This window comes from Clytia hemisphaerica, unplaced genomic scaffold (assembly GCF_902728285.1).
Source record: "Clytia hemisphaerica strain Z4C2 unplaced genomic scaffold, Clytia hemisphaerica genome assembly, whole genome shotgun sequence".
Taxonomy (NCBI): domain Eukaryota; kingdom Metazoa; phylum Cnidaria; class Hydrozoa; order Leptothecata; family Clytiidae; genus Clytia; species Clytia hemisphaerica.
The window spans coordinates 17,942-33,915 of NW_027104442.1; the positions used below are offsets into that span (position 1 = coordinate 17,942).

General features: G+C 38.3%; 1 protein-coding gene across 1 annotated transcript; it reads right to left on the minus strand.

The window, feature by feature from the left end:
- Nucleotides 1–10,328: 10,328 nt before the first annotated feature.
- Nucleotides 10,329–15,974, minus strand: LOC136820984 (uncharacterized; the record flags this gene model as incomplete). The annotated part of the gene is given in 5 exon segments (XM_067077218.1): nt 10,329–10,916; nt 13,040–13,133; nt 14,507–14,632; nt 15,133–15,175; nt 15,955–15,974. Coding segments are annotated over 5 exon segments (385 nt in total), but the record flags the coding sequence as incomplete, so codon positions are not given.

Here is a 15,974-nt window from a genome sequence, read left to right on the forward strand (position 1 = left end):
GGAAATGTCACTTTAATTGAATCTGAATAATAGACAGACTTTATGTTATGATTCTCTATCACTGACTCTTTTTACAAAGCATTGATGACTTTTTGTAAGTTGTGTTTTCAATGACGGGAATAAAAATATCGACTATGACGCTCATCCAAGATCTTGGATGGTCGTCATGGTTACTCTTGTCTTCGCTGATTGCGCGATGAATAGAATCTCGATTCGTCGGCACAGCGTAAATATATGATTTTGAGCTGTGCTTTTCACGGTATAATCTTACAGTATCATTTATCCAATGCATGAAGGTGAAACGTTTTATCTTTATATGTTCAATATGAACCTTTACGTTATTATTAGAAGGCAACTCGGAGGGTATACTGTAAGGGGGTTAACGGATGACATGTGTGTGCTGCTCAACGATTGGATCATACTATTGATCGAATATCGTAAAAAACTATTCGGAAAAAGAGATTATTTTTATCCGAGACTTTGACCTGAATTTTGTATACTTTTTTATCGACGGGACTGAAAGTTTTTGTTGTTTTTGCGAAACTTCGTGAGATAACGAAGATCCAAAAATAGCATTCTTAAAGGGGAAGTACCTCCTCCCTCTTCTGAAGTGCAACTTATATTTCATGGAAACTAACATGATCTGAGCAGTTTTTCCATTTCACTCCACTTTTTTTCGATCAAACTTTCCATAAAAGACATAAAATGTTATATTCATCGAGTTCGAAACTTAAAGGACTAGAATGGAATCTTCAATCTTTTTCGTGCATGAAAACGGTAAGTTTGATAATATTCACAGCTTTTAGAACCTAACGCCTTCTTTGCTTTACCTAGATCGACACGTACTTCGATATCGTCACGCAACAAATTTAAACGTTTAGGTAAATACCACGAATTCACGTGTTTTAAATGGGAAATAACTGGCCTCGTTTCTCACCCAAGAAGTTTCAATGTATTAACTTTCAAACCAAAGGCTGGAGGAATCTTCAAGCTTTCTCAAGTAAGAAAAAGTCAAGCCTTGAAAAATTTGACTTTCTTTGTTTTCGCGTTTCATATTTTTCAAATCCTGGCAGTAAAGATTACTTCCAATCCAGCGTTTGTATGAAAACCACGCGGGCCACGAAACTTATGAAGAAGATAAGTGGCTTCAAACCCGACATAACAGGAAGATTACATTCTAGATTCTTCAATATCTACACTTGAAATTACTCTGAAAATATCGATCGATAAATTAAAACTTTATCCTTGTAAAAAAATACCACACTCTCATACTAAAGTTTTCAAAAGATATACAAAAATGAAAGTTGCTTGAGAAATTTTAATTTGTCTTGTGGATATTGAAAGAAAGACGAGAAAAGTCGACGAGGTATATTTTTAAAAAGACAAGTAAATGGAATAAATAGGCTTAATTAAAAAGGTAGTTAAAATGTTTAATAAAAGATTTATTTAAAAATCGAGGTATGTTAGCATAATGAGTATTTTAAATTACTAATGCTATTTGCATGTAATTAGATATCGCATACAAGACATTTCATGATTACTACAGTTTAAAGGCAAGGAGAAACCTTAAACAACCCTAAGAATGACCTTATGTAAGAAAAGATTTTATCAGACACACAATTCAAGTAAGATCCACTTGCATTGCAGCTGTTAGGGCCCCCAATCTGGGTATAACAAATTTTACTCCATTTTGTTACCTGAAAAATTCCCCTCACAATGATATTAAATTGTTTCGATAAAATCATAAAATTAAGTTGAGCTTCGGGAAAAGCACATTAAATTTCATACTTTCTTTTTCTTTGCTATGTAAGACTTTGTATGTGACGGGCGGTTTGGCGGCTGTAAATGGTGGTCCGGCTGCTTTACCCGGAATCCCGCTACCGGGATTTTATTACAAAACAAACTTTTCGCGGTAAAATTTTTGTAGATTTCAACCATAAAGGTCAGTGATTTCAACTTTTGAAAAAAAAAGTATCTATTGTTACTGTGCCAGTAGCATTCGTCTCTCCAGCTGGATTTTTACAAAAAGGTATCTTGTTCTTCTTCTTTTTTATCTGATGTTAATTATCAAAAAAGCAGACTGATAGTTTCTGTTGGGATATTAGGTATATTCATTTATTCAGGAAATACGGAGACGGAAAATTATTTTAGTTCAATAAAATTGGTATATTCCAAATTTGCGAATTTTCGACAAAATATTGAATTTCAAAGGAATTTTCGGTGACGGAATTTTGGTTCATTTAAGACGTTTTGACGGAAATTGGAGAAAAAAATTGGCGAATTGCGGAATCGGGTACCCCTGAAACCCCCCCCCCCCCTATTAGGTATATTCATTTATTCAGAGCTTATGTTGTAAATATCTTTTATTATCGTTTAGATACAAAACAATATTCTTAAAGATAAAAACTAATTAAGAATCAACATAACTTGTTCATGTTGTTTGGTATCACTATATTTGGTTGTTGATTATGCCTTCATACGCTTGTCCGATTGCTGGCTGTAACTACAATACTGGTGATGTTGCCCCAGAAGTAGCAGCTGCCCTCCTAACCGTTCATAACAACGCCCACGTTGGAGCTGCAGCCCCCATAATGCCAAGCAAGGGCACCCTAAACTTTGAGACCATCCATTTCGTCTGAGTCGACTGAAGAGACCTGGAACGCCTTCAAAGCTCGTTGGTCCCTTTCTAACGTGGAACCCAGCTCACCCCATCAGGACGTAACCCGCAGCTGTTTCAGTGTTTGATGAAACCCTTGGTAATAATCTTTTGCGTGGTGACCCTAATATCGTTTCCAAAACAGAAGACGAGGTTCTCAAAGCTATCAAAACATTTAGCCGTCATTCCCGTTGCAATTAGCGTTCGTAGATCCGATCTATTATCAGTGAACCAATGTGATGGGGAGAGTGAGAGTGTTCGATCGTTTTCGCTAGAACTAAAGGCAAGGCTGCTACCTGCCACTACTATTGACTGGAAGCGCTGTAACTTTGAGACAATCAGAAATAAGGATAATTTCAGAACGTTTGCTGAAAGGTGGACCAAGTATGATCATGAGTTCAATAAAGTGTTGTCTTTAGTTGAATGGGCCTCTGTTAAAGAATTGATGGCACATAATCATGCTCTATTGAGGAAACTGTATCATTTATCGAGGCTAAGGAAATGGCTAGAGATGCGCTTAATAGACATTCTTCGAATAGTGCCATCTTTGCTCGCCGCTCTGCCTAGAAACTAACATGGCAAAAGAGACATTCAACGGACGAATGTAATGTTGTATCGTGTAATGTTGATATGGAAAAAAGTTTTGGAGCAGGCGTCAAAAGAGGATGGCCGAACGTAAATTGTGTGCTACGTGTTGGCGCAAGCATAACAATCCAAAATGGGGAACACAAAACAACGAGAACCCCAGGAGATGATGCTGATGCTATTGCTTTCTCAATTGACTGTATAACAAACAATACAAAGCTGGAGCATATGTTATTTGATCAGGTTGGAAGAGTCGCGACTCGATGAAAACACCCTACATTAAAATGTCAGTAAATGTCGACCCAAGGGACTATGCTAAATTAGGTCGACCTACTCCAAAAGTTCAACCTTTCAAGTTAATGTGGTAAACCGATACGGGCGCTCAGTCTTGCCTGTGGGGTTTTATCTGACTTTATTCGGCGTATGTTCAACGTAAATGAATCACACCCTCTATGCAGCTAACAAGGAGAAGATTGACGTTTCCGGTGCGATTCTATTACGTTTTGCAAGGGACTGACTCAGCTGGCCAAACTCGTATGGCAGCTGTGATGACGTATGTTAGCCCTCACACTCAACTTTTTATTTGTCCTAGAGAAGCACTCGTTCAGCTTGGCGTCATAAGGAAGGACTTCCCTCGTGTCGGTTCAGCTGATGAGGAATGTGCAATTGATGATTGACCCACCACCCCGCCCTAAAGAGCTCCCGTTCGCACCTACCCCCGAGAACATCCCTCAGATGAAAGAATGGTTGGTCGAGACGTACTCATCATCTACATTCAATCAATGTAAACACCAACAAACAAACACGTTTAAACCGGACGCAACACCTCGGCTGTCCACACACCTATCCCGGTGCCAATCCATGTAAGAAGCAGTGAAAGAACAGTTGGATCTGGACGTTGCCAATGGGGGTCATCGAGAAGGTCCCTATTGGTGAGCCGTTCCCTTGGTGCCACAGGATGGTAAATTGCTCAAAAAACAGATGGCACTCCCAGACGTACGGTTGATCTGTCCCCTCTCAACCCCCATTGTCTGCGCAAAAACGCATTACGTAAAGCATCCGTTCCAAAAGTCAAAGAAGTTCCCTCGCATACATGGAAAACTATCACAGACGCTTGGAACGGATTCCATTCTGTTTCCCCTCCGACCTGAAGACAAACAGTTTACCACGTTTATAACTCCTTGGGGTCGCTATCGATTACAAGGTTGCCCCACAAGGTTTTCTTGCTAGTGTGGTGACGAGTACGCAAGGCGATACGAAGAATTGATCGCTGATATCCAACGAAAGTTGAAATGTGTTGACGACGTTATCATGTGGGATAGTGACTTAGAGGAACACTGGTCGCGCATTATTGATTACTTTTTAATTCTTGTGCGTCAAGGTGGCATCGTCCTCAATAGCAACAAATTTCAATTTTGCCAGAAGGAAGCTACCTTTGCAGGCTTTCGTATCACTGAGGACAAGATCAAACCTGTTGAAAAATTTATCAACGCAATCAAAAATTTCCCGTGCCTCGCAATATTACTGACGTCCGGTCGTGGTTTTGGGCTCATTAATCAAGTACGACATTACAATCGTCTATATGAGGTTATGGCACCATTCAAACCGTTGCTTAGCCTAAAGCAGAATTCGTTTGGACAGAAGAACTCGACCAAGCTTCGTTGATCCAAACAAATCATCATCGACACACAATTCAAGTAAGATTCGTTGCAGCTGGGTATAACAAGATTTACTCCATTTTGTTACCTGAAAACTCCCCTCACAATGATATTAAATTGTTTCGATAAAATCATAAAATTAAGTTGAGCTTCGGAAAAGCACATTAAATTTCATACTTTTTTTTATTTTCTTACTATGTAAGACTTTGTATGGACGGGCGGTTGGCGGCTGTAAATGGTGGTCCGGCTGCTTTACCCGAAATCCCGCTACGGGATTATTACAAAACAAAACTTTCGCGGTAAAATTTTTGTAGATTTCAACCATAAAGGTCAGTGATTTCAACTTTTGAAAGAAAAGTATTTATTGTTACTGTGCCAGTATCATTCGTCTCTCCAGCTGGATTTTTACAAAAAGATATCTGTTCTTCTTTTTTTTATCTTATGTTAATTATCAAAAAAAGCAGACTGATAGTTTCTGTTGGGATATTAGGGGGGGGTTTCACGTTTGGCGGAGGAGCGGAATCGGCCCTTTTTTCGGACGGAGTGGAGGAATTTGGCGAAAATTTAGACGGAATTACGGAAATTGGGTTCTCTGACGGAGACGGAAAATTAGACAATTTTAGTGCGGAAAAACGGAATTTAGCAAAAAAAATTGCGGAATTTCGGAATTGGTAAAATATATTCCAAATTTGCGGAATTTTCGACAAAAATATTGAATTTCAAAGGAATTTTCGGTGACGGAATTTTGGTTCAATTTAAGACGGTTTGACGGAAATTGGAGAAAAAATTGGCGGAATTGCGGAATCGGGTACCCCCTGAAACCCCCCCCCCCTATTAGGTATATTCATTTATTCAGAGCTTATTTTTGTAACTATCTTTTATTATCGTTTAGATACAAAACAATTCTTAAAATAAAAACTAATTAAGAATCAACATAACTTGTTCATGTTGTTTGGTATCACTAATTTGGTTGTGATTATCCTTCATACGCTTGCCGATTCTGGCTGTAACTACAATATGGTGATGTTGCCCCAGAAGTAGCAGCTGCCCTCCTAACCGTTCATAACAACGCCCACGCTGGAGCTGCAGCCCCCCATAATGCCAAGCAGGAGGCACCTAAACTTATGAGACCATCCATTTCGTCTGAGTCGACTGAAGAGACCTGGAACTCCTTCAAAGCTCGTTGGTCCCTCTTCTAACGTGGAACCCAGCTCACCCCATCAGGACGTAACCCAGCAGCTGTTTCAGTGTTGTGATGAAACCCTTGGTAATAATCTTTTGCGTGGTGACCCTAATATCGTTTCCAAAACAGAAGACGAGGTTCTCAAAGCTATCAAACATTTAGCCGTCATTCCCGTTGCAATTAGCGTTCGTAGATCCGATCTATTATCAGTGAACCAATGTGATGGGGAGAGTGTTCGATCGTTTTTCGCTAGAACTAAAGGCAAGGCTGCTACCTGCCACTACACTATTGACTGGAAGCGCTGTAACTTTGAGACAATCAGAAATAAGGATAATTTCAGAACGTTTGCTGAAAGGTGGACCAAGTATGATCATGAGTTCAATAAAGTGTTGTCGTTAGTTGAATGGGACTCTGTTAAAGAATTGATGGCACATAAATCATGCTCTATTGAGGAAACTGTATCATTTATCGAGGCTAAGGAAATGGCTAGAGATGCGCTTAATAGACATTCTTTGAATAGTGCCATCTTTGCTCACCGTTCTGCTAGAAACAAACATGGCAAAAGAGACATTCAACGGACGAATGTAATGTTGTATCGTGTAATGTTGAAATGGAAAAAATGTTTTGGAGCAGGCGTCAAAAGAGGATGGCCGAACGTAAATTGTGTGCTACGTGTTGGCGCAAGCATAACCCTAGGAACAATCCAAAATGGGGAACACAACAACGAGAACCCACAGGAGATGATGCTGATGCTATTGCTTTCTCAATTGACTGTATAACAAACAATACAAAGCTGGAGCATATGTTATTTGATCAGGTTGGAAGAGTCGCGACTCGATGAAACACCCTACATTGAAATTGTCAGTAAATGTCGACCCAAGGGACTATGCTAAATTAGGTCGACCTACTCCAAAAGTTCAACCTTCTCAAGTTAATGTGGTAACCGATACGGGCGCTCAGTCTTGCCTGTGGGGTTTATCTGACTTTATTCGGCGAATGTTCAACGTAAATGAATCACACCCTCTATGCAGCTAACAAGGAGAAGATTGACGTTTCCGGTGCGATTCTATTACGTTTGCAAGGGACTGACTCAGCTGGCCAAACTCGTATGGCAGCTGTGATGACGTATGTTAGCCCTCACACTCAACGTTTTATTTGTCTAGAGAAGCACTCGTTCAACTTGGCGTCATAAGGAAGGACTTCCCTCGTGTCGGTTCAGCTGATGAGGAATGTGCAATTGATGATTGACCCACCACCCCGCCCTAAAGAGCTCCCGTTCGCACCTACCCCCGAGAACATCCCTCAGATGAAAGAATGGTTGGTCGAGACGTACTCATCATCTACATTCAATCAATGTAAACACCAAACAAACAAACACGTTAAACCGGACGCAACACCTCGTGCTGTCCACAGACCTATCCCGGTGCCAATCCATTGGTAAGAAGCAGTGAAAGAACAGTTGGATGCTGACGTTGCCATGGGGGTTATCGAGAAGGTCCCTATTGGTGAGCCGTTCCCTTGGTGCCACAGGATGGTAATTGCTCAGAAAACAGATGGCACTCCCAGACGTACGGTTGATCTGTCCCCTCTCAACCCCCATTGTCTGCGCAAAACGCATTACGTAAAGCCTCCGTTCCAACAAGTCAAAGAAGTTCCCTCGCATACATGGAAAACTATCACAGACGCTTGGAACGGATTCCATTCTGTTCCCCTCCGACCTGAAGACAAACAGTTTACCACGTTTATAACTCCTTGGGGTCGCTATCGATACAAGGTTGCCCACAAGGTTTTCTTGCTAGTGGTGACGAGTACGCAAGGCGATACGAAGAATTGATCGCTGATATCCAACGAAAGTTGAAATGTGTTGACGACGCTATCATGTGGGATAGTGAATTAGAGGAACACTGGTCGCGCATTATTGACTTTTTAATTCTTGTGGGTCAAGGTGGCATCGTCCTCAATAGCAACAAATTTCAATTTTGCCAGAAGGAAGCTACCTTTGCAGGCTTTCGTATCACTGAGGACAAGATCAAACCTGTTGAAAAATTTATCAACGCAATCAAAGAATTTCCCGTGCCTCGCAATATTACTGACGTCCGGTCGTGGTTTGGGCTCATTAATCAAGTACGACATTACAATCGTCTATATGAGGTTATGGCACCATTCAAACCGTTGCTTAGCCTAAAGCAGGAATTCGTTTGGACAGAAGAACTCGACCAAGCCTTTCGTTGATCCAAACAAATCATCATCGATGCCATCATCGAGGGGTCACCATCTTCGATCTCCATCGCCGAACCTGTCTCCGCCCCGAATGGTCAAAAGTTGGCATCGGCTTTTTCTTGTCACAAAAGCACTGCTCCTGTCCGATTCAATCCCAAAGATGCTGTCAAGACGGCTGGAAAATCACGCTCACCGGGTCCAGGTTCCTAAAACCAGAAGAGTCACGTTACACTCCAGTTGAAGGAGAAGCACTTGAAACAGACATGCTACTTCACCCAAGGTTGCGATAACCTCCTCGTCATCACCGATCACAAGCCTTTGATTGCCATCTTCGGCGACCGTTCACTCGATGAAATAACAAATCCTCGACTTCAAAGTCTGAAAGAGAAGACCTTACTGTGGCGTTTTGTAATCGAACACAAACCTGGCAAAGACAGGCCCTTTTCAGATGCAACATCTCGCCATCCTGTTGATTCACCAGACGAGGATGACTCATCGTGGATTGCCGCTCTTGCTGTCCACGAAAATGAAGAGCCTGGACATCAACTTGGAAGCTGATCTCATCGATATTACAGCAAACAACATTCGTGAAATCACCTGGGACATCGTCCGGCGTGAAAGCTCCCAAGATCCGATAATCCAGGAGCTGTCACAAATCATCGTATCTAGTTTTCCCCCATCCCGAGAGAACCTATTAGCTAATCTTCAACCATTTTGGAAATTTCGACACGACCTCTACATCATCGATGGAGTAGTCTTGATGAAACGTCGCACCGTCATTCCTAGCTCCCAACTTTGTCTATCACGTGTCAAAATTTGAAAATGATTGAATAAATAGTTTAGAAGTTATCAGCACTTCAAAATTTTGAGTTTTAAGCGGTTTTAGCTGGGTTTTATGTCATGTTTCACAATAAAGTCATAAAACCTGATCTTGAAAACCTATGACCCTAAAATTTTGCACAAGTATTCTTAATAAGATTTTATTAAAAGTCAGAAAGTTTCAAGTCGTTTAAAATTTTTTCTTTGAGATATAAACAAAAGAACTCCAGCGTGGTAGATTCTCCCCCACCTGGGGCTATGATTCTTCACATACAGATTGATAAGAAATTGTTTATAAGCTTTCACAGTGTTTTCTCTTTCCTCAACGCAATCTGTGTAAAATGGACTTTCAGAAGCCTAAATATCCTGAAATAATATCTACCCTTATTGAGGGGTTGTGCATCATATATCTACTAAAGTCCGTTCCAAAACATTGGCAGTCTACTCAAAATAATCTTTTCAACCAGGTAAATTTTTAATTATATCTTCAATGTATCAATGTATCGATTTTTTGGAACAGACTTTTAGCCCACTTACCTATTGTTCTTCCTCAGATTAATCTTTTCTTCAAATTTTGTAGGTAGAACAAGCTGATTGGATAGAAGTGAACGAAAAGTTACGAAGCAGAGGGTTAACGCCAATCGTTTTATCAAACTTGGAAACAACTCACAAAGAAGGTTAGTGAAATTTTCGTTTTCCATTTTTCCTCAGTTGATTTAAAATTTTATAATGTCCGTCCAAATATTTTGGGACAGCTTGAGAATTTTACATTAAAAAAAACGATTAAAGAAGTGGAAAAATGAATCGCTTGGTGAGCGCGAATAGGTGTTAGGGTGAGGCTCCACTTTGGGTGAATTTAAGGATTGATTTTTTGGGCCCTGGGATGAATTTTACGCAATGGCTTCAATATACCCTTCTGAAAAGTTTTTAAGATATTGAAATGTACCATTCTATATCTTCACGTACAAAAAAAAACACGAGTGAAAGTTGTAAAAAAAAAGTGCAGAAAAATTACGTAATGTTCAATAGTAAAGCAAAAGTCTAAAAGTGGAAATAAAAGTCGAGAAGCCACGATGTTGTATTTAGAGAGGAAAGACCGACACGGTTAGAGCTTGCGGTAAAAAATAATTCTAACCATTTTAGAGAAATTTTTCGAGCAATTTTTGCTGGTAAAAAAATATCTGAAACGAAAAGGATTGTGTTTTTTTTTCAAAATAAATAACATAAACGACATTTTGTTCTTCTCCAAAAATAACTAAGTACAAAAATACAAATAATTAGGAAAAATCTATAACAAAAATTGACAAAGTTAATTTCCAGAGTTGTGCAACTTTAAGTACAATGTGCTTGTGTTTAATTTTTATAATCTTTGATTTAAACGATTTGCTAATGTTTATAGCAACCTCATCTCCAGGCCTCCGCTGGATTCGGAAGGCTTTGATTTTAATGATACAAAGAGGGTGTTTCTCTTATGCTGGTAAAATAGAAATGATAATAGCACCCTTACCATTACATTATTAATGAATTGCTATGACGCAACCTTTACCTCATGCGACCGAGTACAATTTTAACTACCTTGAATATGGTTTTATATTTAATTTGAAGGTTTGGTTTGGTAACCATTATGTGAGTTCACGAGAACTATCTTTTGTTTTTGTGACATGTCTATCCTTTTCATGCTACCTTTTGCTTTTTAATGTAATGCTGACAGAGATTTACGTAGCGGTGTCATGGGTGTTTTATACTTTTTAAAGAATTGCGATATTGCGTCTTCGATATGCTGGCATTCTGTTACCTTAAAAAAGAGAATAGTTTTAAAGACAGCAACTCAAACCAATTATATATGTTATTACTTTAGCGAGTTTCAGTTTGATGATTTTTGGAATAAGAAGCTTTTTAGGTATCTTCACGCAAATTTTATTTTCTCGCTACCACAGGAGGTTCGAAAGCTTAAAGTGACGTCAAAAATCGTATGGAGCCCGAGAACGAGACGCGTGGTAGAGGCTTCCCTTTCTTTATTCGGTTGCCGAACAACAAGCATGGTTTAATTATTGCATGAATTAAATAAATCAAGCCTTCCAGTCCCGTCGCTTGTGAGTGTGACGAAAGTTGAAGATATTCTACTTTTTGAGCAGAGCTGTAAAGTTCTTCTATTGTTCCTTTTATAAATGTCCAATCAGATAGAATCAAACAAAAATACAAAAATCATTCGAATCGTTTAGATTTCGAACGCCTGGATTCCATTTATTTAAATATTTCGTTTATATTTTTGTTTTGATTTTGTCTCAATGGAAAAGTATTCAGTGACCCATGTTCTCAAGCCGTGCCAAAAAGCTGAGACTTAGCCTAAGTGGGAAGCGGTAAACGACCTTTGTATGGCATCATATACTGGACAAAATCGAATGGGTGAATTGGAAATGCAGAACACCAGCTTGAAATACAGTTTTCGTTTTGGAATGGTGAATTTCAAGCCGAATTCTGATATATCAAACTAAAGTATTCCATTTCAACTTGATCCATTCTAACTTGATGCATTCCGACTTGACGCATTCCCACTTGATGCATTCCGACTTGATGCATTCCGACTTGATGCATTCCGACTTGATGCATTCCGACTTGATGCATTCCGACTTGATGCATTCCGACTTGAGCATTCCGACTGACTTCCGACTTGATGCATTCCAACTTGATGCATTCCGACTTGATGCATTCCGACTTGATGCATTCCAAACTTGATGCATCAAACTTGAGCATTCCGACTTGATGCATTCCGACTTGATGCATTCCGACTTGATGCATTCCAACTTGATGCATTCCGACTTGATGCATCCCGACTTGATGCATTCCAACTTGATGCATTCCAACTTGATGTATTCCAACTTGATGCATTCCGACTTGATGCATTCCGACTTGATACATTCCGACTTGATGCATTCCAACTTGATGCATTCCGACTTGATGCATTCCGACTTGATGCATTCCGACTTGATGCATTCCAACTTGATGCATTCCGACTTGATGCATCCCGACTTGATGCATTCCAACTTGATGCATTCCAACTTGATGTATTCCAACTTGACGCATTCTAACTTGACGCATTCTAACTTGATGTATTCCAACTTGACACAATAGAATAACCAGGACAGGATTTTCGTCTGGATAATTTTTTTCGTACGGGTATTTTTGACATGTGCGTATTATTTCCCACTTGCCGTATTACAAATTTATCCAACTTTTGCCACTTGAATCTCAAGGCCTTGCTTTGAGGAATATGTAAATGCTGAAACTTACGAATATCTTTCAAATGCAGCAAAGTTGCTGGAGAAAGTTTTTATACATCCTCTTCAGTACAACCCGTCAGTTTCCGTTTCCAGAACAGGAGATATCGGAAGACCGTCTTTTGTATTTCCTATGGAGTTTTTTTCAAACTTTAATTTTAAATTTTAAAAACGTACAAAACGCAGACCAGATAAAAACGGAGGGAATCTATTTTGCGGACCGCCAAGTAAACAAATAAGGAATGCGTCAAGTTGGAATACATTGATCTGGAATACATCAAGTCGGAATACATCAAGTTGGAATGCGTTAAATCAGAATGCGTCAAGTTGGAATGCGTTAAGTTGGAATACGTCAAATTGGAATGTCTCAGGTTTGAATGCATCAAGTTGAAATGCATCAAGTTGAAATGCATCAATTTGGTTGATTTGGAATACACAATTTGAAATACGTCAAGTTGATATATCAGAATTCGGCTTGAAATGCGCCATTCCAAAACGAAAACTGCATTTCAAGGTGGTGTTCTGCATTTCCAATTCGCCCATTCGATTTTGTCCAGTATATGACGCCATACCTTTGGCCTTTCCCAGATCTTAAAACGTTTGAAGTTGTAATTAGGCTTGGAGGAAAATCAAAACTTACCTTAGAGAATTGATTTTGTGGATCACCACCGACTTCATAATTTCCTACGGGCGTTTTTGTAAATTTTAAATGTTGACAACTACCATCAATTTTCCTGAGTAAAGATGGAATAGAAAACTAGTCAGAATGAAGTCAGAAGTAAAGGATTTCAAGAAAAGAATTTCGGTTTTATATAAACGAGAAAATGCCTTAGTCTTGACTAAAAAAATTCTTCTGCGTCTATAGAAACGTCTTTGCAAAAGTAAATCAATATTTGTTTGAATAATCAAAATAACGTTGACATTGTCAGAATAACCTTTTGATGATGAAAAGGAAGCTCAAAATTTTAGTAAGAAAAAAAACAACCAAAACTACCGAGAAATCTGATTGGTCGCATGAAAACTCAAATGATTTTGATAAGGTGGTTTCTTTACTTTCTGAGTTAGTGGAGGCGGTATAAAAAAGTTTTAAAATCAAGCAATAATCCAGGCAATTATTTATGAATTTTTAAAGTTTCAGGACTTACGTGATGAAATATTATTAAATTAAGAAAAGGAGCTGTACTAAAGTCTATTCACGATAATTGTGCACTCTTTTTTCTTTTACCTATAACTTTTGAAGAAATTCTTCAATCTTTATAAATTTGGTATGGTTGGAAAGATATTAGTGAGGAACAATTTGAAATAAAAAAAACTTTAAAAGAATTCTAAAAATGAAGATGAAAATGAAGAAGAAAAAATTGAAGATCTTGTATAAAAGTGCTATAACTATCATTTTCACTGAAGTGAATCTTTAATCATCGAACGTCATCACTGTGAAAAAAATTTTCAAAAATAATCCTTCAATCAAAAGATATCAAACAAAGTTATAAGCTGATTGACGTCTAAAAACACTGTTTTCTGCATTTTTTTGCTGTTTTTTCGGGTCAATCACTTATTAACTTTGTATCATAACTTTATATTGAATAAATATTTTAATGAAATTTTTTCATAGTGATGATCTCCTAAGATCAAAGAATCTCTCCAGTGAAAATGAAAGTTATAGCATTTTTTAATCTGCTCTGGTTTAATCGGTCGACTTTCTACCCTGCCTTTTCTCATTATTTGAGTGAGCAAAAAGTGGGTGAAAAGTTGCAAGCTAAAATCTTTGCTTGGAAGTTATTGAAAGAAGACATTACATTTACGTCAAAAGAGGGCAATGCATTGACTTAAGACAGCCAACTATCTGCCCATTTTAATTCACAGTTAGAATAGCAGGGCGAAAAGTTGGCCATCTAAACTAGAGCTACTAGTGTACATTCATTCCGAATCAGTATACTTTAGTCGGATTAAATTTCGTGAAACAAAATAATTGCGAAGTTTTCTGGATTTGATTTTGCGAGTCAACAATCGCAAGCGTTTTCGTGAGACTTAATTTCGAAATCGCGAGATTTAATCTCGCAAAAGTTAATCCGAATTTTAATTTTGATTTAAAAATAAAGGTTTTTACCTGATTGATAAAATGTAGTTGCCATCGTGTTTAGTTTTATCATTTCGCAAAAGGAACTGTCCGTGGTTTTTATCTCGAAGCATTTCACCAGCTCTAGTCTCGTCAATGTCGGGGTAATAGTAGTCACTAAAATTTGAACTATGTGGATTAAAAGGAAAAAGATGATTTTTGAAAATATAAGTTGAAATATGCGAGAGAATGTAGTAATCCAGTAGTAATCCATTTGGTTATTTTCAGCCAGCACTCGAGTATAACTACTTCAAATTAATATCTTTCCAACCGCATGTATCTTTTGGTCAGGCTTACTTTTTGTGTTGAAATTTATTAATTTGTTCTTATTTCTTTACTCTGAAATTGTTCTTATTTTATTAGCCTATTTCATAGGTTCATCTGTTACATGCTATTTTCTAAATGCAATTTTCAGGGGGGTGTTTAAATATGTGCAGATTTCTCTTCTTTAAGAAAAATTTGGAGGTATTTCAGAGCTTTCAGCCTATTTTTTAACCAATTTGGTAGGTCACCCAGGCTCATCTTTGTCCTTAAATATTATGTTCTGATTTTTCTGAGCCATGTTGTTCTTACAGAATGTTATTCATAAAAATGAATGGAATTGTAAAGATGGTTACCTCATGTTTGTAATTTGTGGTTCCGGTTCTCCGATTCCGAAACCTGGAAAAAATAAAAGGGACGATCAAATTTACTTAAATAGGCTGTAAATAGTTTTTGTTATAATAGAATAGAACATATCAGAAAGTAGCCTGTTGCCTGTCTTTGTATAGAAATATCTGAGGAGAGGCACTTGTGCAAAATTGGGTATGGGGACGTGCGGCTTTTCAGGTTCCCTTTTTTTAAGTCCCAGAAATATTTGACATGGTCTCAAATTACTTATTTTCAAGCAGTGTATCGGATTGACAGGGTTAACTTTTGGCTATTTTAGACGATTTTCATTCTGGAAATTAGGAATTTTCAGTTTCTCATCCACTTTTAGACATTTTTTGTCACTTTTCAGGGTGAAAATGGGAAAAATTTGTCTGACAGGATCCCAGATTTACCAAAATCTCACATCTGTCAGGGTTCACTTTTCAAACTCTAGCGGTGACGTCCCTGTCGGCCGTCAAGGTAAGTGCCCTCCCGGGAGAAGTATTTCTTGAAAACGGTATGCAATTTTTTATAGTAATGTCTGACCTTTATAAACCCTGGACTAAGCTATATCCGCCATCTTTGATAGAAGTTTTTTCCAAAAGTGGTTACCCCAAGAAAGCCATTGTAGTATTAAAACTTTGCTTAATGGAAAACGGCGCTACATTAGAAGTATTCAAGGAAAAATAGATATATAGCGCTCTCGTTGCAATACATCTACATTTTAACAATACTTTGTAAGATTTTGGTTGGAAGGGATTGTGGAACTGTCTCCAGGGTTTATATAAAGCTCAGTCATTTGCTCTCACCGGAAGATGGTGTTTCTGAA